Genomic DNA, 21,592 nt, shown 5'->3' with positions numbered 1-21,592 from the left:
CATCATGACCTCCAGAGCCACGGCGTACAGCGATCAATTCTGGCGAGAACTTCGGATCCCTCCTGGGAGGCTGACAGCATTCGGTTACTCGCGGGAACACGGGTCTAGAAGGCACAAGCTCATATTAAGCACGAAGAGCTGATATTGCTTGCTTCGCTGCCATGCTGATCTCCTCGACGGGTTGGCTCACCCTTGGGCTTGGCTGGCATCTCTCCTACCTCCCGCGGTCCACCTAACGACTCGTTATCTCTCGACTCAAGCGGATAATAAGATCGAGCAAATTCTCCAGCCTACCCTGCCCTGGCCGCTGGCGCTGACGAGCTTGCATATTCAACCTTTGCCCTAACTTCTAAGGTTACGCGCTGCGTCGCTCGGGAACCCCCAGCCCAGGGCCTTGTCTCCTTTCTATTTTCCCTTCTAGACGCAGTCACGCAGTCATGCAGTTCAAATACAACCGGCGCGGCACACGGCCCAAACATACAACGTTCAAGGAATGGCTTGGCTGGTGCCGCACTCCGACGACGATGGTCCTCCTCCCTGAGGCTCCCCCCATCCTGTACGTAAGTCGCAACGCTTCTCAGGACCCATCATGCGGTGAAGGTAAACGGCGGAGACTGGGTCTGGGTCTGCACTAAGTCTGGGACTCGGTCGTGTCGGCAACCACTTCACGTGAGCTTTTCTCCAAAATGACGAGCCTATCCCCGACAGTCAGGGCCCCGCAAACCGTCCCATCTCTCGCTATGGTCAGACTGGTTTGGTCTTCCCGGTCACGACACACTGCGAAAATCTGTACACAGATACGTGTCTGACGCGATGGCCAGACCTCGTCTCCATCGCCCTGTTCAAGACTCTTATTGTTGACTCGTCTTGTTACCATCCTAGCAGCTTTTCTGTATGGAATATGGTGTGGCTAGGGTGACCGCAGATTGAATCGCTGGGCGCAAAGCGCGGGCATCTCAAACACCCGCATCCCGCGTCCTACTACAGCATCAATCCACGACACGACACCAATACCACGATATCACGATGCCACGATGTTCGTGCATTGGCAACATAGTCATAGTCCACAGGTCCAAAGAGATGCGAGAGTCATCGCCAATGCAGGGCAATTTGCCAAATGCACTCGACACCGCCTCAGCAGCAGCAGCAGCAGCACTGCGGGAGGCTCAATTGAGTGCCTCTGCTCATACCTACTTTTACTTGCCGATGACTTTCAGCGGGGGGTGCCACCCACGGCTACGCGGGCACACATTCCTGCGAGGGTTGTGGAACATGGGAATCAATTAAAAGCTGAGACAAATGATGCAGCCCAGCCCAAGCCAGCCGGCGGCCCAGACAGACTTCTCCGAACGGGATGCCACACCTCCAAAGCAAGGTTGCAAACCCACCACACGAGCCACAGGCATCCAGGTCTGCACGCGCCACGGGGAAGCCGACTCAGCCAATGCCAAGTCCTAGCCTCCGGTGGTGAAGAGTTTCCACCAGGCCTCAGAAGCCAAGCCGTAGGCCGAGCCAAGCTATTTGTGGTCGAACGGCGCGTTTATTCGATTTGCCCTTGTCGGGGACAGGACATGTCGACGTCTCTAACTAGTGCTAGGCTTACTTTTGCGGCCTAATTCCACGAATAAACTCGGGTTGAACTCGTCGTCGCTCTGGATCACTCGGGCGGCTGCGGCTCAGCTCACCTCCACACTGAGTCTACCAGCCTCGAACCCACCAGCCTATCGCCGAATCATCGGCCCAGAACCCCAAACACCACAAATGCCAAAAAGCACCTGCTGAATAAGGCTCGCTAAAAGTGGGGACCTCGAATCCTCTCCTCGTCATCCCCCCCTCGGCGCCCCAAATGCGTGAGGGAAACCCCAGCATCGTCACGTTTTTCGCCGTGATTGGTCCGGTCAGCTAACGCTACATCGGCAGAAACCTTTTTTCTAATTTTCCTTCTTTGCTGCCCCTTGGCCTTCAACCCCTCGAGGCAAACAAAGCAAGCACCACGGCAAGCCTTCCCCACCCTCGCCTAAGGCATGCGCTAAAATACGTACCCTTAGATCGGCGCATGCCGTTGTCGTCAACTACTAGCCGTTCCAGACTATTGCCCCGGGATTACAGGCGCCCAGTGTCTAGGCGGTTTTGACGTGTCCGAATTCCTTTTTCCCAACATCACCGAGTCCATCATAGAAGTGTCGTACACCGAAATCTCATGGAAGTCATTGGGCAGCGCTGTTGGGCATTTTGACATTGCATCAGATTCTCGAACCAGATGCCTGAGCTGGCCCTGCCAAGACGAATTTGCTCCATCGTCGTTCTCGCAGATGGCAATCTTCGGGCTCGTTTATTCTGTCCAGTCACCGCCAAGAAAGCGGTAGCGACTCGCGGAGAACCAACCCCTAGGCCTACGTAAGATAGAGCCTTTGGGTGCTGCTGATGGTGGTGATGAAGCCTCTGCGCATACCATCCATCTTTGCCATGCATTGATCAAACGCACGCACACATCGGTTCGCTTTCCATTACAGAGAAGAGACGTAAGACGTTGGGATTGCAGGAACCATAAAGGAAGGGAGCAAGGAAGAGACCGGACGATCAAGGATTCCTTGACCAGGACCCCGATTCCCCGTCTCTCCCGCGGTTGTGTCATGCACAGGCGACCTGCCTCGAGGTTCATGTGTCATGTCTAGAGGTCTCTCAACCTTTTGCTCCTTGTCTCTGTTCTCGCTGCTCACCGGACGTCGCGGCTCGACATCCATCCATGTCCGTCACGCCCGACAGAAGGTCCCCGTCAATCTTAAGTTCTCAATCCCCGATGCATTAACCGTCTGGTATACAATGCGTTACGATGCCACACTACGAGGACGAGCAGACTTTTTCAGGCTCGCTCGCCACGCTGCCCTCTTGCTACGGTCAGGTACCCAAACGACAAGCTCGCAAAGTCAGGCGCCCCATCCATCAACTGTAGATAGAAGCTTCGAAAAAGACAAGATGAGACACGTCCTGAGAAAAGTGCGAGAACGGTTTGGATTTATTGGGTTGAAGTTCAGAAAAAGGGACGATGGATTTGCCTTGCTTGTTTTAGGCCTCCTCCTCCTTCTCCCTCATTTCTGAAACATGACACTCGCTATCTTACTTACTCGGAGATCTTATCGATGATGCGTTTTTTTCTTTCTTCCTCTTCATTCTCTTCTTCTCTATACGGAGTGCTTCCGCTCACTTTTTCATCCCATCTCGGACTCGTCTCGTTTTGACCTCGGACCGGGAAATCCGTGCGCGCGTTCGATCCAAACACTTTCAAACGACTAGAACGCCCAAGAACAACCCAACACGAAAGGTATTAGGCTCCGCTAGTGCTATTTCCCCCCCGACGGACTTGTTAAGCCTCTTATGGTTGCATGAGTATCAATGGCGTCCTTGGGAGGGAGACGTGTATCTATTTTGATCTAGGTATGGTTTTCCTTACGGATACAGAACAGCTTGCCACTTATCGTTTGACGTGCATGGAGTGCAGGCAGGTACCGGAGATCGACGGTTCTCACATTCCTCGGTTCTTGTGTCCCGCAACTCTAAATCTCTACTGGTACTATAGAAAGTCCGCAGGAACGCGCGGTGTTGGACGGAAGAGATAGTGGCGGAATGTGGTTTCATTAAAGGAAATCCCGACAGTTCCTCACGGGAAATCCAAGACCGCGTTCTTTCCTCGGGGGTTTCCTTCATTCCACTACGGGCTGTACAGGTAGGCATTCGACAGCGCGCTTTTGAGCAAGGGGGCTCTGGGCCTTTTGCCTTTGCGTTGCTTGATCTCCACATTATACCACAGCCCATGGTATGCCCCCGTGGAGGGAGGCTCAAAGCACAAGCGCCGGCTCGATTCACCACGGGATGTGTGGAGTCGTTGTCGGACTACCTATATTCCGCAAGGCACTCGGAGAAAACTCCACCAAAGAAAGATGGAAAGATGGTCTCTCTTAATCAACAGCAAGTGATGTATCTCGAAGGAGATAAGTCAAGGCTTTGAATGTCAAAGAAAAAGACAGCTCGCCTGTCGCGCCCGTAATAATATCCCATGTTCGGGTATCGCACGCCCGCAGAGACCTCTTCCCGCCCCCAAACACCCACCTCACCTATTCCCCCCCCCCCCCCAAAATGCCCGCTGACGACTCGAGATGAGGAGAGACGGAAAGGTTTCAGAGCGCGGTGGTATAAAAGCAAAAAAAGTTTTTTTGACAAGACCGATTATCCGAAAAGTGGTTTGTATGTTTTCTTGAGCTAGATCGAGTTTTTTGTCTCAAGGTGTACGACTCCCCGAGTGGTAGCTTTGGTGCTAGTTTGGCGGAGATGTCACTATGGAAAGCTATATATTGTTCATTTTATGGTCATTCATCATCGATGCTGAAGCTCTCGACAACATGCTGATCACCCTCTACACGTGGATGAGTGTACATACATCACGGCAACATGCGAGGAGGAAAAAGATCGGACAGCCCGAGATCGTCAGACCTCAGAACCAGAGGACACACACAACCTCCTCCTCACTCCTAAGCGTCCTGGCCGCCAACATGTCAAGCAAGCAGGAACCGGGATGTGGTTCAGAATACTTCGTAGTCTTATATAAGCCTCGCACAATATTCACGCGCACAAAGTTTCCCCTTTACTGTATCGCTTTTCCTTGAACACCTTGTAAACTACCACAGGTACGGATGCTTTACCTTGGTTTGTACGGAGTAAAGGCCGCTTCTTAGTACCTTGGCATGGGGTGGGCCCGTGGGTGGTGGATGGCGGGTTCCGTCCGCGCCCCGGCACGAATGGCCCCCGTACGCTCACGGACCGGTGATCGCGCGTGTCAGTCGCAAAGACGCCAAAGAAAAAAAAAAAGAAAAAAAAAGGAAAGGGAAGGGGGACTGAAGTGAACACTCGGTGAGAGAAACCACTACCGAATACCGGTCCGAGGACCAAGAGAACGAATGAGATTTCAAAAGAGGACGGCAAATCAAGGAGTCCCGTCAAGGAAACATTCCAAAAGAGAAGAGCACCCCGGAGTTGGGACTGATATAAGGTACGCAAACGAACACTGTCCGAGGGTGCATACGGAACGGGTACGGCCACCATGACTCCAGCTACTTTCAGGTCCGAGGGTAAACACCTACCCATCTCACACGAGGTCCCCGTCCTTTCACTCCATACCTTACCTTGCTCTAAACGCCCTCTCTTCGGTCCTTCGGCGCCCAAGAATCGGATCCTAGTGGATGATGCCCCTTCCCACCATTTGGAGATCTTGTTTCGGGTGGTATCTGCTGGTGGAGCACGTCGTGGGCCATCATGACGCAGCACGTGGGAAAATCATCTTCGTGAAGTGCGCGCGGACGTGCATCCGAATTTAAGCACTCTGATGACAGCAACGAAGAGAGAAGGCTTTGTAAGTCTACAACATACATCATTTCGAATTTACGCCCATTGGGGTGTAGTAGGTTAGAAGCTCTAGACCACTACATAGGCCCAGACCGTCGCTGTCATAATCCTGGATCGCCGCTCATACCGCTTTACACACGCACGCGCGCACTCAAGGTATCCGTCTTTAGACGCCGATGCCAAACAAAAGGAAAAAAATACCCGAATTAGAAAAAGTTTCCCCCAGGATCAACACATAAGAGTACACAGTTGGCCGCAGCCATGAACCGGCGCCGTCGCCGTTTAGTCCAATCGTCCAAAATCGGCTCATGACCTGGCCGGAAAGAAAGGAAAGTAAACCGATTTTCTAGTCGAAGCGAAGTGTGTGTGCCTCTCCCCCTTCTTTCCCTCTCACGATGCGGATTTATCGCTCGACTCCTGCTCGGGGTGGTAGTTGGTCTCCCCCAGCATCGCAGTAGGCTGCGTAGTCATAGCCGTCTGCGTGTTGGGCTGCGGTTGCGTCTGTACCGTCGGACCCGTGGGCTGCTGCGCCGGAGGTTGTGACGAAGATCGTGCCGCTGTGCCCGCGGTGGCGGCGTGGAGCCTCTGATCCAACGTCTTCAGTGCCAGCGCTCGTCTCCGCTCCGCCTCGGCTCTCGCACCACCAGGTGCGCCTCTCTGTATGAAGTTGTTGCCTCGTCCGGACGGGACGTTGTCCGGGGAGAAGGGGCTGCATATCCGCATCGCTACCAGCACCTCAAAGATCTGGTTTGAAAGGGTGGCAACGAAGGGCTTCACCGGCGCCGGGAAGAACTCGGCAAATGCAAACGTCTCGCTGGCGTCTCCACGGAGGGAAGTCGGCTGAGAAGAGTCGAGGTCGGGGAAGACGGTCTTGTAGAAGCGGAGGTATGTCCAGCTCGTTAGCAGGCCGCTCAGAGCAAGGGAGAAAGAGGCCGCCGTCAAAAGCGGCGTCAGAGACAGAATAAAGACGATGCCGAGATATAATAGAGGGAATCGCGGAACTCGAAGGGACAGGATGCCGCGGAACAGAGTAACGGTGTGCGCCGGGACGAGCTGGCTAAATGCGACGAGGAAAGAGATCTGCATCGGGATCGTGCCGCCAATAACGGTCAGTCTGTCAAGAGCTTCGTTAGTATTGCTAGCCGCAGACACATAAGGCGAAGATTCACTTACGTCCAACGCTCGTTCCTTGTCAGGGTGAAGAAGATGATCATGAGCGCAAAGGTCAGGACATTGGGAATCAGCGCGGTGACGGCGACAAACTTGGCCAGCTCCGCTGAAGACCAAGCTCTCTCGAGGTATCTACCGCCTTGGTAAATGGTGACGCCGGCAATTCCGAGAGTGAAGATGTTGTTCTCGACCAATGTTGAGGTCAAAAACGTCCACGGATAAATAAGGGAGAGCTGAGGGATGAGCGTCAGGTACGGTATCACGATCTCGGATGTCGCGCTCCATTGACGATAGCGGATCGCCGCGCTCAGAAACGACTGCACGACGAGGACAGCCAGCAGGACCCGGGTGACCGGCGGGATGTTGATTCGGGGCGGCATCTTGGACAGCTTCCGTTCGAGGAGGAGGTCGTCAACAGCTCATCCAGGTTGGGATCGTGAGTTGGACAAGCTCGCTTTTTTTGCCCTTCAGATATCTGGTTCCTGGAGCCTCACACAAGGGGACACTTGGACGTGACTGGTAAGGCGTCCCGGGGTCGTTTCAGTGGGTCCCTTGAACGGATTAATAGTCATACCGACATTAGAGGTGAGCTAGTCCCGACATGGGGAAGAGCTGGAAGCTTGGCGCACGGTCCTTGCAGACGGGACTGATTGGATCCCGTGGTCCATTTTGGCGGGTTCCCAGCAAAATTGACACGGGCAGCTTCTCTCCCCGGTTGCGGTACGTACCTGAGAACCACGTTCCCTCGAGACTCCCTCTCGTGCCTCAAGTTCTCTCAACGATGTGTCTCTGACTGCCAGTATCAACGTCTGGGATTGTCCTACAGCAGTTGGAATCCTGCGATAAATTTCGACTTGCGGCGGATCAACAGATGGAGTACAACACATAAGAGGCAAGATGCGGCGCACAAGCAGCAGCACAAACAAGCCCCCGAGTTTTTTCATCTGCAAGGCGATGAACGGGCTGAGAGGGGGGCGTGGGAGTGTTCCACTGGTGGATACGACGAGTCCTCGATGCGGTCGAAACGGGGAGATCTCGTGGTTCCATCCCTGCAGGGCTTCCAAGGGCACTTGGTTCGGTTGAACGCCAGCTCAGCCCGGCCGTGCCAGTCAGAAGCCGTCCGCCCTCTCCCACAGGTCCCACTGTCCCGTCTGGCCTCTCGGCAGGAAAAAGCCTTGTTGTTGTTTATTGTCTTCGGTACAGCCATGACCAAAGGCCATTTCAACGATTCCCTTGGGGGAATGCTGTGACGGATGAGAATGCCTTTTCCCAGCGCAAGCTGTGGCTCACGTTGGTGAGAGCGCCACAGTGCCCAGGCGGCCAAGACTGACTCGAGAAGAGGCCCCTGGACGCCTTCGGACGGTACCGCAAACCTCGAACGGGCTGCCCTAGGACCACCAAGAAAAGGTGCCAGATCGCTCGTTTACTTGACTAGGCCGACTTCGTCCGCTAGGGGAGAGACGCCGTTGCGTTCGCAGTGGCATTACTGAATGTCAGAGAAGGATACAACTGTCAATCTGAAGTACTGGTCGCTAACCAACTCGCAACGAGACGATCGCTTGCCATCGTTGCAACGAATGCCAGCTTTCCCGATACCCAGTCCGCAGTTAGCGGCTCAAGCCCGACAAACCCCTTCCCTCGTCATCTCAATACCTGTTACCCCAGACGCTGCGGCGGTATTGCGCTGCGACACATGTCGCCATTGAAGCAGGAAATCCGAACACCCAGCAAATGGCAACGGGTAATAAACAGCACAAGCGCCAATACGGATACACTACGAATGGGCATCGTTTGAGTCTGTGCCAGGGTGCTAGGGTGATCTCTGTGAGAGCGTGCTGCCATTCCCAGGGGTGTTTCCGAACAACAAAACGTCGGCCAACGTTGACGGGACGGGGTTTGTCCACAAAACGAGGTCCCATTCGGCTTGGCCTGATGTGCCGGTGTGACTGGCCAGCAGTGAGTGCTCACAGACAGGCGGTGGCAGGGGGGCCTGAAGAAGTCCCCGGAGCTATTAAAGATCGAAGGCCATGCAGCCATCACATCCTTGTCCACACCCACCCATGGCGCCTCGCAACCAGCGGTTCCCGCCAGGAAGGCCCCTTGATGGGCAATGCCACGTACACACAAGAGATGACCTTTCCGGGCAGACAGACGAGAGCTTGGTAGAGGGGAGAGAACGCAGGATGTGAGGAGTACCGAGAAAGGCAACGAACACTTGAATCGACGACGACAGTGGCATTTCGTCGTCAAACATACGTCGTTGACACAACAAAGCGCGGCCACAATCCTCAAGACAAGAGAGGCTTGTTTGTTCCGGCTGTCTCGTCCGACTCCGACCACGAGCGTTCCCCCCAGCTGGTGTAATGATTAGTATCCCCCACTCGGCACCGTACCTTGCCTTGCTCATTCAAGGTTTGGCGGTACGTACATGACGGGTAAGAATTGGAAACAGACGACAAACCGCTGCCCATCTGCGCGGGCTGCAGCCCCAAGAGGCGCGGCCCTCTCTCGGCATTAGCCTCCAGGGCGGTGGCCGTATGGGGCAAAAAGAGAGAAAGAAAGCCATGTACGTATCGATTTGTGCATACAAGCTAAGCCGTGCCGCAATCAAGACAGACGACGGTTGGGCGGAGACGTCAGAACACACACAAGCACCAGTGGTCCCAGTGCACCAGACAAGCATAGTCTGGCGCTGCTGGGAACTGGTCCCGTTGCTCGTCTCATCTTCCCTCCTTAGCCTGGCACGCCTGGCAAGTCTGTTTCTGCGGCGTGCTTCCACGCGTGTCTGGCCCTGCTTTAGTTGTGCACCTTGGGTCGTGGAACAATGCTGGGGGCCAGAAACAGCCACCAGGTTCACAAGACTGGGAATGTTTCTGGGCCTCCCGCCTGCGTGTCTCTTCTGATCTCCGACCGGTGAGGTGGAGATGGGTATCCGTAGCGGGATCAAGTCACTCGAAAGGGGGGAGGAGGGATGGGAGATGCCGGAGCACGGAGGCAGGTCACTGGTCACTGGCAGTGGTGATACAAAAACTGCATTCGATTGGCGCAGATGCGCTAGAAGCGAACGTGCGGCGGCGCCCGCAATGGGCAGATATGACGGACGGCAGAGTCAAGGAGTTTGCACGAGCAGATCAGCTGGGTTGAAGACATCGGAGGTTTTCGGTTTTTCCCATTGCATCCAAGAAACTGGGGAGCCGCCTTACGTAAGGTGGGACTTGATGGTGGGCTCGACATGTACAAAAGCTCTAGCCAGTCCGTGCATCGCTCTCCGTGTATGTATGTACTTTTCAATGTATCTTTCGACTCTACAGATTCATCCTGGGATACGTACGAGGTACTCCGTACCTGTGTCATGGTCGGTACGGAGTACGGAGCACCTTGAAAGTTCAACGTCTCCAGCCCTCTGTCCGTCGCGGTCCAGCTGCCCGTATCCCTACGTCTGTCAGTCAGGAAGAGCCCGGCATCCACTGTGCCTTGCTTGTTCTGGACCCCTGAAACCATCGAGGTTTTTTTCTTCTTCTTCTTTTCTTCTGGTGCGGCCACGATGAACGCTCGTCGATATGCACGCCGGTACCTAGGCATCGATCCGTGTGCACCTTGGAGAGAATTCGCTTGCCCCGTAGTCAGCTACCTAGACGACTAGAGATCGACACACACTGAGCAAGAGATTGAGCGCAATCGCGCACTTTTGATACCCAGTCGTGCCGGTGCTATTTTGGATGGGAGTGTGCCAGGTAGGAGGATCCATCCCCGGTGCTCACATTGCACAACAGCGTGGAGAAGCCTAGCGAGAAGCGAGCGACGCATTATGTATGTACTCCCGTTACTCCGTACTCCGTAGTTGTACCTCTCGAGATCGAGAAGAAAAAAAAAGCACGCACAGCCGGCTGGGCCCCCAGGCCTGGAAGGCAAGGCACGAGGCAGGGAAATAGGGCAAAAAATAAGATAGAGAGGTAAAATGTACTTTTACGTATGCGCGAGTATGAGACGGTACTTGGGACAAAGCGCAAGGGGCGGCATTGTGACTTGGGGGTGTCAGGACCACCTTCAAAGTGCCCCGAAATGTGGCTCTCCCGGGAACCCTGCCTTGAGTAGCAGCCCCAAACACCAAACCCCAAGTTCGATGGACCACAACAACAAATTGATGGACGGGGGACCACGGGATTAGCAGAGAATTATCGTTTTCTCGAAGGCTGCCCGCCCCTTCTGCCTCCCCCTCCCCAGACACAATTCTCTCTGGGACCTCCCCTGATCTCAGTGGTGGAAGAAGGCACCTTTCGAGTCGTCGTTTCCTTCTGCCCGGCACTGCAGCAAGTTTTTCGTTCTTCAATTCTAGTCGAGAGAACCGCGCTCCGAAACATGGGAACACATACCTAGTGAACAACGGGGTAAGTCAAAGAGACTGGCTGCCGTCTCGTCATTGTCGTGGTCGTCGTACCTAGCGGCTGGCCCAGATTTCTCAATGGGATCGCTGACTGGCTAGTGATTTCGAGGAACGGTCCAAGAGGTACGCTGAAGGTTAAGTACCTTGGATCATGCACTTTGGGGCCTTGGAGCCGGCTCCACACCCGCCCGACAAGTACGGTACGTACCTTTCGTGGGTAGGGACGCAGTAAGGTATGTATGCTTGTTCCTCCAGCTTCCCGTCCCAGTTGATGGCAAGCCCAGACGTGTGAAAAGTCTCCAAAGATTTCGTGTGTCTTGGTTGATGCTGGCATTTGCGTTCATCAGTCTTTCCATTGCCTGGGACTTGCAAAGCCTCGACCAGGGTCCGGGGCCTCAGGCTGGTCCCTTTCCCTTCTTCCTTTCCTTCTCCCCTACCACCCCCATCTGGCGAGTTCCCTGCTGCTCCTGATCCGACTGCGACAGGTGTGTGTGCGTATGTGTGTGCAAATGTGTGTGTGTGTGCGTGCGCCGCCTGCAACTGCATCGTCGTGCCGCTGCACCGATGGGGACGGAGGGCATACATCGGGTCGTTGGTGGTCGCGGTAGTGTCGAGGGCAACCGTACGGCACCTTGAGCAGAGAAAAGAAAGCTGCTGGTGATCGACGGGACGGCGGTAGGCAGGTAAGTTTATGGGGTGAGTGCATCAGCTAGTGAGCCATGGTATGTATTTGGTAGTGTAGGTATCCGTACTCTACCGTGGTGTATGGTACGTATGGGTAGCAGTAGCCAGTATGCCACTGCCAGTTCCACGCGCATTTCGGCTTCCATCCGTCAAATGATGCTGCGCAGGTGGCAGCTAAAGACGGGACAGTGAGTGCAAGCAATGCGGAGGCAACGCCGCGAAGCCGCGACGCAGAGAGCGAGGAAAAGCGTATCGTGCTCATCCCGTCATGCCCCAGTCCCAAGTCCCAGATCAAAGATGTACTCGGTACCTTAGTCGCAGTCGCAAAGTGCCAGGCCAGTCAGGTCGCTCCCCTTCTCTCTCTCCTTCTCTTGAATCTTGTCCAGGTGTCTCTCCTCTTCCTCGTCCTCGATCCATTCCATCCATCCTCCTCTTTGCTGCAGTGCTGGCACCCCCGGTCAGTCATAGGCAGTCCCCTACCTTAGTCGCTAGTCCAGTCAGTGCCCGCCATTGAATCCAACTGGGCTGCTGGCGCTAGCGCCACGCCTCACGCCTGGTCTCGCCTAAACAAGGTACGTAGGCTACGTACCGCCAGATTCAGATTCGCCCATCCTTCCATTTCATCCACTCTTGCGGGCTTCCTCAATCTTCAATCTTTCCTCATCTTGAATCGACGACTGCAAAAAATCGCTTCCCCCTCGACCGACGACGCCAGCAAAACGCGCCCACGAAGGCTCTCATCGAGTCCCCCGTCGAAATCTCGTAAAGAACCCCCTTTCAATTACGCCGCCCACAGCGGCGCCGAGCGGCATGGTCACCAAGGAGTACCTCGACTCGGACAGAGTCAACTTTCTCGTCTGGAGGTGAGTTCACCCTTTTTGCGTCTCACCCACTCCCGCCCGCCGCACCTCCACGCACAATCGCGCCTCACTCATCTCACGCCTTCTGCCTTTGCCCTCTCATGAATCGCTTCTCGACGGATGGCCTCGCGCCCTCATGCTATCGCTGACCTGCTGACTTTGACTCTCCTCTCTCAGGTATCTCTTGGAAGGCAGTACGTGACAACCAACCGCCTGGGTACAGCCAGCGACAGCTGGTGGTGGGCCACGGGCTTTTTTTCTGACGATTGCAGACTACCGAGAGACCGCAGCCAAATTCCAGAAAGAATGGCACATTCAGCAACCTCATCGCCATTTTGACTTCGCAAATCACGTCAAGAGCCACGCTTTGGTGTCCGTCATCAACAAAGGCCTCTGCTACCATGCCCTCGAGAGAGAGCATGCGAAGAAATTGGTAAGGCATTGTGCTCCACTCGGCTGTCCTTCCCCCCCTTCCCTTCCGCGTCATAAGCAACCGGTGCACCCCGAGTCGGCGGCGAGACGGACGGGTGGGTGTGTGGAAAATGTGCGAACTTTGGCAAACTAACGTTTTCTCTGCGCGTGCAGGTGCCTTCAGATGCTGCGGCTGCGGCCGAAGCACTGCAGGTGGGGTTGTTTGGGCCATTGATCGCTCAACCGCCTCAAAAAATTGAGGAGGATGAGGACGCAGATGGCGAGGTGGACGACACAGAGATGGAGGTCGAAAACACTCGGAAACGCCAATTTGACAGCCGGCCACAACAGCAGCACATGGTGAATGGCGGCTCACCTAGCAAGCGGCCCAGGCTGAGCAATGGGTATGAGAGCACGAACGGGGCGGATGCGGCCACGGACCCCATGGAGCTAGACAGCCATGGCGACAACAACCATGCCTATCCGTCGCCTCTCGAAGGCGAGCAAGCTCCGACGCCCACCCCGAGAACAGATGGCCCCGAGCAGGGCACGCAAGTCGACAAAGTTGAGGAATTGGCCACGGAGACGACATTTCTGCGATTAATGCCCGATGACGGCAACTCCAGCGCCGGTGCCACCAACAACGCTGGCGACGGCGGCGCCCCGACGACTTTGACTACCACTGCTGCAAGCGCAGGCGGGCCTGGAGCTTCGCCCTCGCCAGCCAACGGTGAAAACGCACCCATTCTGTTGCGCTGCGAGTGGAACCCAAAGGACCCATCAATCTTGGCGGCTGCTGGAACCGATGCGCTAGCCCGAATTTGGACCATCTCACGTTCAAGCACAATGACGCCCACTCCAGCTCCCGAACCCGACGGTCACGTGCATGGTGTACATCGCCCGTTTCATAGTCTCATCGACGACGAGACTCCCAAGACAGCCACAGTAGGTCAACTTGCTTGGAATAGTAGGGGAACGGCCATTGCCATCGCCGTCGAACATGGCGACAGGGCATCGGTTCACATCTGGGCAAAGGACGGTTCTCATGTCGACAAGTTCGACGTCTCAGACCCTCCCGTGATCAAGCTCCGTTGGAGCCCGAGCGATGCAGCCCTTCTCGCCATTGCGCCCGATAACAGCAACGCAAATGGACCCGGCGGCGCTCTGGTCACTGTCTATCACTCCCTGACGTCCAACACACTGTCCTATTTCCTGCCGAATCACGACTTGCTCAGCTGGCCACTGGATGCTGCGTGGACCAGCGAAACAGAGTTCCTCCTCACCGGCGGAGATGTCATGCTGTCACTCAAGTGCACGGAGACGGCCATCGTGCCGAACAAGAAATTGGAGAGCCGAGAGGACGACACATTTACTCAGGTTGTCTACGACCGGCGATCAAAACTTTCCGCTACCGCGAGCGACAAGGGCATCCTGGATGTAAGTGTCCCGAAACGCCTGTGCCATGAAAGTTCAGCTGACTCAACCTTGTAGCTTTGGGACGAAGATGGTCACCGCCGGTCAATAACGGCCCACTCTGGGGCGATCACGGCGGTACAGTGGCAGCCTCTCCCGGATGATGCCGTCGTGCCGGAAGACGAACGATTGGTCGCATCTGGAGGCGACGATTGCGCCATTATCATCTCCAACGCCAAGGACCCTGAGCCTGGAAAACCAAAGTCCATTCTGACCATGGAATCGCCCATTGTATCGATTGCATTCACACCAGATGGCGCTTTCATCGCCGGAGCCACGGCCGGTCGCATTCTGATCTGGAAGGTTGGCGAGCAGCACACGATGCCAAGGGCGAGCTGGAGCAGATCGCCACATCCCGGATGGCTCAGTCCCAAGGCGAGCTCGGAGCCGGAGGACGAGGATGAGCACTGTCTGTGCTGGGATGCCGACGGACAACGGCTCGCCTATGGAGCTAACAGCAGAGTAAGTCATATCTCAAAACCTCATGGTGCGACCTGATTCTAATCATGCGCAGCTGGCTGTGATCAACTTCCGTCGGTAGACGAAACAGAGGTTCCGTGCCCTCTGGCACACGCTTAAAGTCGTTCAAAGCATTCCAATGGAGTGTTAGACATTATAGAGACTCGGTAGTCCAACATCAAACCACCGAGACCTTCCGAGAAAGGGGAAACCATGTCCACCCTCCGAGAGTCTCAACCAAACGATTCTGTGTCGTACATTTACCACTTTCGAATTTTTGCAGTTATCCGGCGTCGCGGCGGTGTTGTTTATCGATGATTTCAGACAGGTCCCCAACAAACGGGGTTGGGGCGGGGAACCGGCTGCCTTCTTGCATACGCATACCTTCCATCTCACATTACAACTGAAGTTTCTGGAAAGGACGACTGGCGTCTGCGTTGGTTTAGATGTCACCGTGGTAGATGATTCGGTCTCTTTCCCCCCTCTGGTTGACTGATTATTCTCCAACGTACTCGTGTCCCGCCAGCGGAGGAGGGGTACTTACTTTGACACTTGAGGGCTCAGCACGTTGTACACTATGCCTGTATATACCAAACGATATGGAAAAAGGAAACTATGACACTTGACTTGACGCTGGTTTGATTTGTGTGTCATTTTTTGACGATGTCGTGAAGGACTACAGAATACCATTGTGGTTCTAGACATATCGCGAGGTGATGAAGAGCGACAGCCTATGGTGGGAAGGCTCTATGTCAGAAATTCTACATCACCATCATTATAGCTTCTAATGCAAAATGTACGGTATGTGATTTGGCTTCAAAGTTACCTACCTTAGATCACCGACGGCTTGGTTGGACGTGACAAAAATGGCAGCCGGGCCCCCGCATCGGATCCGGACGGACGACGGAGAGGGGGAGGGGACAGCGTAGAGGGAACGGGAAACCCCAGACACACTTTTGCCAGCGCCTCTCCTTCAATGCCGTGCCCCGCACGTGTGATTTCCAACGACGACGTCCCCTCCATTTTTCATCCGTGCGCCGCGTCCCGTTTCCCTTCCTCTGATTGCAAAAGAAGGTGCGGAGTCTCAATCCCATTGTCTTCCCGCCCTCGACGACGATTCGAAAAACGCATTGTTTCTTTTTTTCGACTTCTTCCCCGTGGCGGACTCGACGATCGCGACCGACTGAGGGGGGCGTGCTTTTTGTCTCACTGAGATCCGACGTGGGTTTTAGCTCGCGATATCTCGGACACTGCTAGACGGGTTTATCTTTTTTTTTTTGACGATCGGGTGAACGAGCGAGGCGACTGCGTGTTGAGTGAGGTGAACGAAACGGGCGCCAGGCAGGACCAACCTCGCACACACGCCGCCGTGCCTAATCGACCTGGCAGCTGAGAGCTCTCACCAACCGACCTTTGCGACCTCTCTCGTCTCTCACTCATCCACATACAACACGCTACACCACAACCCGTCAACCACTCTCACAACATACGCATCACACGCAAGGAAAAAATGTCAGCACCATACTACACCCCCCAACGCCCCTACTTTTCCCCCTCAAACCACCCCTCCGCATCCTCCTCCACCTCCACAACACGCGCCGGCGGCAGCGGTGGCGCATCGGGGGCAACGGGAGCACCCTCCTTCACACCCGCCATGCGCGACCGCCAAGCGCGCGGGAAAGACCCCTACTCGCCGCGCGACAGCCCCTCGGACTCGGATCTCGAGTTTGAAGGCGGGGCCGGGGGTTCGCCTTCGAGGGGCGGCGGCGGGGTGGGCAGGTTGGGACACCTCGGTCCCGGGGCGGGACATCACGGCGGCGGCGGTGGTGGGATGTTGGCCGGGGGAGGTGTGGGCGATGGCGATTCGCACGAGGTCAGGAGAAGGAAGCTCTGGGCTGTTGCTGTGCTTGAGGATCCGGAGAAGCTGGCCATGTACGCGTGTAGTCGCGGAGACGTGAGTACCTTTCCCCTTCTCTCCCCCTTTTTTTTTCACTTTCGATCCGTCTTTCTCATTCCATGTACATCGCGCACCAAACTGACGTCCTTTGCAGAGCATCCCCGGCACCCGCCTCCACTTCACCCGCATGCTCTGCGGTTTCGACGAGGAGCCGACGCGCCAGCAGCAGTCGGACCACCGCAAGGCGTCGGCGTCGGCGTCTTCGGCGCGGCGGGATCCGAGGCGGCGGAGCGCTGGAGGGGACCGGATGGGTCGTCATTGACATCGGGCCACGGGCTGCATGGCGCTTTCCTTTTTTACCCTGTGACGGCCTCTGACGTATGACATGACACTCTTTGACGCGCGGTTTGCGGGATTACGGAGTTGGGACTTTGGTTTTGAGATTTGGGGAATGGGGGTCTTCTTGAGAGGATTGGTATCTTTACGGGGAAGCAGCTTGCTCCGCCTTGACGTTTAACTCGTGGACGGTCTTGACGCGACCAAACGTGGGGGGACGGGGGAGGAGGGGAACATCCCTCGGCTGTAGTGGACGAGGTTGGCCTCAAATCGAGGCACATGAGGAAGAAGAGAAATAGCACGGCGTAAATGGAGTTACGGAGTCATCATCACGTCCAGCATCCTGAAATACACACTCTCTCTAGTCAGACAAAATGCAATGGGTTCACGTCACGTCTAGCTACCAGCCAAAGGTTCTTAGTACGTGAAACGTCAATGTGAAAAAGGGATCGTATGTCGGTCTCCCGCTGGTATCCGCACCGGATCAGCCAGCTGACCTTATGGACTATGTAATTCTGTGTCTCCCCTCTGCCGTTCTCTAGGTAAGCTACGGTCAGGCCAGGTTTATCCTACGAGTAGGTATACAACCCCAGACCTCTCTCTGGTCATCATAATTACACGAAATGGCAATCCCGTCCAAAAGATAGATTTGCCGTGGTTCCAATGTGCAATCGTCGAAGCTCCCCCCCAAGATGGAATTTGAATCCAAAAGGGGGGCAGTAATAATAGTAAATGAAAATAAGGAAAAAGCACCGCCAACGCCGAGTAATGCAATGGTCTAGAGTAATAACCAACTCGTCCCGTCCTGTATCTTCCCTCCTTGAGCTGTCCCAGGTCACACCCTATCTTTAGGCGTACCTGGCGCTCTGAGTCCTGTTCATCTCCCAACCTCCGTTCTGGTAGGGATCACCGCCATGATAAGGCGGAGGCGCGCCGGGCCGCGTAGCAGCCGGCGGTGGCGGAGGAATGTTGGGATTACTCCACGCGCCCCCGTAGCTGTTCCACCCGCCATTGTGCGCCATCGCCGGCACGGGCACGGGTTTGAGACGCTTAGCTCTTTGCCGGCTCCTGCTCCGCCGGCACGCGCCGCAGATGCAGCTAAACAACACAATGAGGACCAGGAGGCCGACGACGATGACGACGGGGATGAAGATGCCCTTGTTGTTCTGGATCCAGTCCATGATCTCGGTGCCGGCGTTGGCGCCCTGGCAGACGCCGTTGGAGCACTTGCCGCCGCCCGTGCACGACGTGCCGTCGAGGAAGTTTTGGTTCATCGTCACGCAGGCGCCGTTGCCGATGCTGGGGACGTTGCAGGAGATCATGCAGTCTGAGCTGCCGCTGTTGCAGGAGGTTACCGAGGTGGAATTGGTTCGCGATCCCCAGGCGGTCTCGCACTGCTGGTCACGAGAGGTGCACTGTCCAGAGGCGCAGGTGAGGCCCTCGCCAGAGTTACCGCAAGAATCACCGTCAGCCTTGTGCTCGTCGCTGGGACACGTTGATGATGAGCCGCTGCAGGTTTCCTGGGGGTCGCAAGAACCGGTGCTCGTTCTGCACACGGTACCGTTGGAAGCGAACTGGCACTGGCCGTTGCAACAGTCCTCGTTGGCGGGGTCGCAGACTGATCCGGTGGTGAACTTGCACGTCGTGGGGTTGCAGCACCTGTTGCTGCCGCAGCCAGAGGTTCCACCGCAGTCGCAGTCCTCGCCAGACTCAACAATGCCGTTACCACATTGGCTTCCGGTGATGGTGTTGACATTTCGGTTGTTCGTCAAGCAAGACGACTTGACCTGGTTACGGAGAAGACCGGAGCAAATGTTACCGATACTGCAAGGAGAGAATGCTCTGATACCGGTGCCGGTCGACGGGTTCATAATGTAAGAACCACCCGCATTACAGGTGCTGGAGCTCAGGGGGCAGCACCGCTGCATGTCGGAATCGCCATTGCTGCAAGTGTCGGAAGTGCAGTCGTGTACGGCACCAAAGGTATGGCCGACCTCGTGAGCGATAACCTGCCACTCACTTGGCGTCTGGATCACTACGTTGGCTGACGCGACCGTCTCATTGTTACTGCCGCTGCCTGATGTCTGGGCTCCATCGGTGCAGGCCTGTCCCAACCACGCCAGACCAACAGCGGAATCGGTGCCGCAGGTACTCAGGAGCGTCCAGAAGGCGTTGTCATCGTTGGACTTACCGCGCCACGCCGAGAAGAGATTGAGACGATCGGTAATGGTGACGCTGTTGCTGCATGCGACGTTCCACGGGGCGGTCGAGCTGGCCTGTCCAGGGCAGTTGGCGTCGCTGATTGTGAGATTCTGAATGCCGAGTGAGATGTTGAATGTGCTCTCGTACACCTCGGAAGCGGCGTTGATCACATCGATGATGTTCTGCCTGACAGCCTGCGTTGAGTTGAAGGCGGCGGTGTAAGTGCAGTCCGTAGCAACGCCGAGGAGGGCGATCTTGCGTGTCGTCGGGCATCCGTTGGTTTGTCCGATGGTGGAGACGAGGTTGACACCTGCGCCGTTGTTACCGGTGCTGCCGTCAATCTGCCTGCCGAAGATGTTGCGTCCGAAGAGAGAGTTTGATGGCACGGACTGCAGGGGTTCGGTATCCCGCGCGTCAAAGATCTTGTAGTCGGTGTTGAAGTCCAAGCTGTCCGAGTTGCATGAAGACCGGCCGAAAATTTCCCGCTTCTTCTTTAGATCCTCACGGTCGGTCCAGTATTCGATAATATCCGAGTCCCTCCAGACCACCATGTACTCGTCGGGATTCCGACCCTTGCCCGGAGCGTCGGGGTCCTCGCGGTGCTTGCGCGCATGGTAGTTGGTTCCGGTCTGGATTCGGTGGTGGTCGTCGTCGATGCGGAAAGCGCCCTCGAAAATGGGTTCCGCGCCGTCTCGGTGTACCGTGATTCGAGCCCATCCAGCATGCCTCCAGTCGTTGGGGCTTCCCTCGTGGCGTACGAATGCCTTTCCCCTGAATACCCGGTGCTCTAACCTGTCGACAGTTTCTGTGGTGTGGATCTTGCCGTCGTGGCCCATGTAATTCACTTGGAGATTGTTGTGGAGAATGTCATCGTTCGGTTCCAGCGCAAGGCGTATTTCCTGTTGCTTGTCGTGTAGAGAAAAAGTAAGATCGAAGTGCGAGAGGGCGTGGCAGTGTTGTGAAGGGGAGTGGAAAACGGCATCTTCGAGGATGGTGACATAACTCAGCGGGTTGCGCTGTGTCGAGTGTGCTGTTCGCCGTCGTCAGTACGCCTCGCAGTACACCATCACTTTCCAAATACATACTATAAACACTCTGGGGAAGAGCCGCGAGGCCGGCAAAGGCGGCAGCTATGGTCCTGAAGGAAACCATGGTTTGTGGTGGTGTCCCCGCAAACGGGGTGAGGCTCAGAGAGGCCTCTCAGTTGTGGTGTTGCGTAAGCCTCTCGAATAGGGGAGATTGAGAGAGAGGAAGAGGGTCGGTTTGCGATCGTCTTAAACCACTGTTGTGCCCACGTCGCACCGCGTCGTCCCGGGTGGTTTCCAAAAAAGAGCAAATACACACACGAAGACGATGGGATGACGAACGAAAAAGGTAACCAGACGGACAGCAAAGTAATAAAACAAGAATGAACGAATGGAGAGTGGTGGACGGGGAAAAGAAGGTGGAAAGTCCGGGTGCTGGCGGCCGTTCGACGGGTGACGGAAGAGGAGAGAGCGCCAGTGCTCAGGAACTTGCGGATGTGGGATTCCTCGGGGGGCGTGTGGCACACTGCAGAGTGAGAGAGAGGGTGAGAGTCCACTGCAAAGTGCCAAAGAGTGTGCGAGTGTGAGATGAACGGTGGATTGCGCAACACGATCTCTTGGTACGGGGGCGTGGACCAACTGTATTGGAGCTCGGGAGGTGCTGTGGATTCCACAGGCGGGCTGGGCGACGTCTTGGTAACTCTTGGCCTAGTGCTACTCGGCGACGCGGCAGTGGCAACGCCAATGTCCAAGTATCCTCGTGGGGGCTGGGACAATGCAAGCTGTGCAAAGTACCCGTAGCGTCCGTAGCGTCCCTGGCAACCAACCCGGTTTTTGTGTCTGTATGTACGGAGTACCCGTACAGTGGTTTCTCTCGGTTTGTCGTGCTGAGTACGATGCGAGAGAGAGAGAGAATGGAAATAAACGACAGTCCCAAAAGGGGTGGTTGGGTCGGGTGAGTGAGAATCAAGGTTGCGGGATGGGTTCTATTGTGGCTCTGCACACTCTTTTCTCTCCCCTCTAGACTCCTGACTGGCTGGTGGTGTACCTTTCTCCAGGACCGGGGGAGGAGGAGAAGAAGAAGAAGAAGCCTACTGCGTAGGTACTGTACGTAGTACGCAGTGGAAGGATGTCAGGATGGAGAATGGTTCGGATTTTGTGTCCCTGTTTCACTGTTAGCTGCTGACAACCTTTTGGCAACGGAAGCCGCAAATGCCAATTAATTCTGCGACCCGGTCGATCCCCCATCGACCCCGAGCCCATGGACGCCAACACGGGCGCTACGCTGGACGCT

At 55.7% G+C, this 21,592-nt stretch overlaps 11 protein-coding genes across 11 annotated transcripts; 7 read left to right on the top strand and 4 right to left on the bottom strand.

Moving 5' to 3' along the window:
* Positions 1 to 437: 437 nt before the first annotated feature.
* Positions 438 to 1,786, top strand: CLUP02_01322 (uncharacterized protein; the record flags this gene model as incomplete). Its single annotated transcript, XM_049280363.1, has 4 exons — positions 438 to 600; positions 675 to 856; positions 915 to 1,557; positions 1,698 to 1,786. 4 exons carry the CDS (start codon positions 438 to 440, stop codon positions 1,784 to 1,786), a joined length of 1,077 nt encoding a protein of 358 aa, XP_049136320.1.
* Positions 1,787 to 1,846: 60 nt separating this feature from the next.
* Positions 1,847 to 3,099, top strand: CLUP02_01321 (uncharacterized protein; the record flags this gene model as incomplete). The annotated part of the gene is made up of 5 exons (XM_049280362.1): positions 1,847 to 1,892; positions 2,089 to 2,362; positions 2,440 to 2,522; positions 2,586 to 2,625; positions 2,676 to 3,099. 5 exons carry the CDS (start codon positions 1,847 to 1,849, stop codon positions 3,097 to 3,099), a joined length of 867 nt encoding a protein of 288 aa, XP_049136319.1.
* A 284-nt stretch (positions 3,100 to 3,383) lies between these two features.
* On the top strand, positions 3,384 to 4,006 carry CLUP02_01320 (uncharacterized protein; the record flags this gene model as incomplete). Its single annotated transcript, XM_049280361.1, has 2 exons — positions 3,384 to 3,519; positions 3,618 to 4,006. 2 exons carry the CDS (start codon positions 3,384 to 3,386, stop codon positions 4,004 to 4,006), a joined length of 525 nt encoding a protein of 174 aa, XP_049136318.1.
* Positions 4,007 to 4,334: 328 nt separating this feature from the next.
* CLUP02_01319 (uncharacterized protein) lies at positions 4,335 to 5,504 on the top strand (the record flags this gene model as incomplete). The annotated part of the gene is made up of 6 exons (XM_049280360.1): positions 4,335 to 4,575; positions 4,911 to 4,990; positions 5,069 to 5,149; positions 5,232 to 5,341; positions 5,393 to 5,404; positions 5,483 to 5,504. 6 exons carry the CDS (start codon positions 4,335 to 4,337, stop codon positions 5,502 to 5,504), a joined length of 546 nt encoding a protein of 181 aa, XP_049136317.1.
* Positions 5,505 to 5,787: 283 nt separating this feature from the next.
* Positions 5,788 to 7,139, bottom strand: CLUP02_01318 (eukaryotic integral membrane protein; the record flags this gene model as incomplete). The annotated part of the gene is made up of 3 exons (XM_049280359.1): positions 5,788 to 6,511; positions 6,571 to 6,985; positions 7,064 to 7,139. 3 exons carry the CDS (start codon positions 7,137 to 7,139, stop codon positions 5,788 to 5,790), a joined length of 1,215 nt encoding a protein of 404 aa, XP_049136316.1.
* A 1,084-nt stretch (positions 7,140 to 8,223) lies between these two features.
* CLUP02_01317 (uncharacterized protein) lies at positions 8,224 to 8,802 on the bottom strand (the record flags this gene model as incomplete). The annotated part of the gene is made up of 1 exon (XM_049280358.1): positions 8,224 to 8,802. A coding segment is annotated over one exon (579 nt), but the record flags the coding sequence as incomplete, so codon positions are not given.
* A 964-nt stretch (positions 8,803 to 9,766) lies between these two features.
* Positions 9,767 to 11,657, bottom strand: CLUP02_01315 (uncharacterized protein; the record flags this gene model as incomplete). Its single annotated transcript, XM_049280357.1, has 10 exons — positions 9,767 to 9,872; positions 9,945 to 10,000; positions 10,057 to 10,163; positions 10,225 to 10,323; positions 10,449 to 10,468; positions 10,557 to 10,872; positions 10,941 to 11,042; positions 11,095 to 11,278; positions 11,389 to 11,427; positions 11,493 to 11,657. 10 exons carry the CDS (start codon positions 11,655 to 11,657, stop codon positions 9,767 to 9,769), a joined length of 1,194 nt encoding a protein of 397 aa, XP_049136314.1.
* Positions 11,658 to 12,445: 788 nt separating this feature from the next.
* On the top strand, positions 12,446 to 14,920 carry CLUP02_01314 (LisH protein; the record flags this gene model as incomplete). The annotated part of the gene is made up of 6 exons (XM_049280356.1): positions 12,446 to 12,498; positions 12,673 to 12,689; positions 12,768 to 12,928; positions 13,081 to 14,343; positions 14,398 to 14,841; positions 14,894 to 14,920. The coding sequence occupies 6 exons, from the start codon at positions 12,446 to 12,448 to the stop codon at positions 14,918 to 14,920; spliced, it is 1,965 nt and encodes a 654-aa protein (XP_049136313.1).
* A 1,428-nt stretch (positions 14,921 to 16,348) lies between these two features.
* CLUP02_01313 (uncharacterized protein) lies at positions 16,349 to 17,057 on the top strand (the record flags this gene model as incomplete). The annotated part of the gene is made up of 2 exons (XM_049280355.1): positions 16,349 to 16,792; positions 16,890 to 17,057. The coding sequence occupies 2 exons, from the start codon at positions 16,349 to 16,351 to the stop codon at positions 17,055 to 17,057; spliced, it is 612 nt and encodes a 203-aa protein (XP_049136312.1).
* An 862-nt stretch (positions 17,058 to 17,919) lies between these two features.
* Positions 17,920 to 20,425, bottom strand: CLUP02_01312 (disintegrin; the record flags this gene model as incomplete). The annotated part of the gene is made up of 2 exons (XM_049280354.1): positions 17,920 to 20,303; positions 20,359 to 20,425. 2 exons carry the CDS (start codon positions 20,423 to 20,425, stop codon positions 17,920 to 17,922), a joined length of 2,451 nt encoding a protein of 816 aa, XP_049136311.1.
* A 368-nt stretch (positions 20,426 to 20,793) lies between these two features.
* On the top strand, positions 20,794 to 21,099 carry CLUP02_01311 (uncharacterized protein; the record flags this gene model as incomplete). Its single annotated transcript, XM_049280353.1, has 2 exons — positions 20,794 to 20,831; positions 20,862 to 21,099. The coding sequence occupies 2 exons, from the start codon at positions 20,794 to 20,796 to the stop codon at positions 21,097 to 21,099; spliced, it is 276 nt and encodes a 91-aa protein (XP_049136310.1).
* Positions 21,100 to 21,592: the final 493 nt, after the last annotated feature.

The sequence above is a fragment of the Colletotrichum lupini genome, chromosome 1 (genome assembly GCF_023278565.1).
Source record: "Colletotrichum lupini chromosome 1, complete sequence".
Taxonomy (NCBI): domain Eukaryota; kingdom Fungi; phylum Ascomycota; class Sordariomycetes; order Glomerellales; family Glomerellaceae; genus Colletotrichum; species Colletotrichum lupini.
The sequence above is the reverse complement of the archived record's forward strand: the minus strand, read 5'-3'. Positions and strand labels throughout refer to the sequence as shown.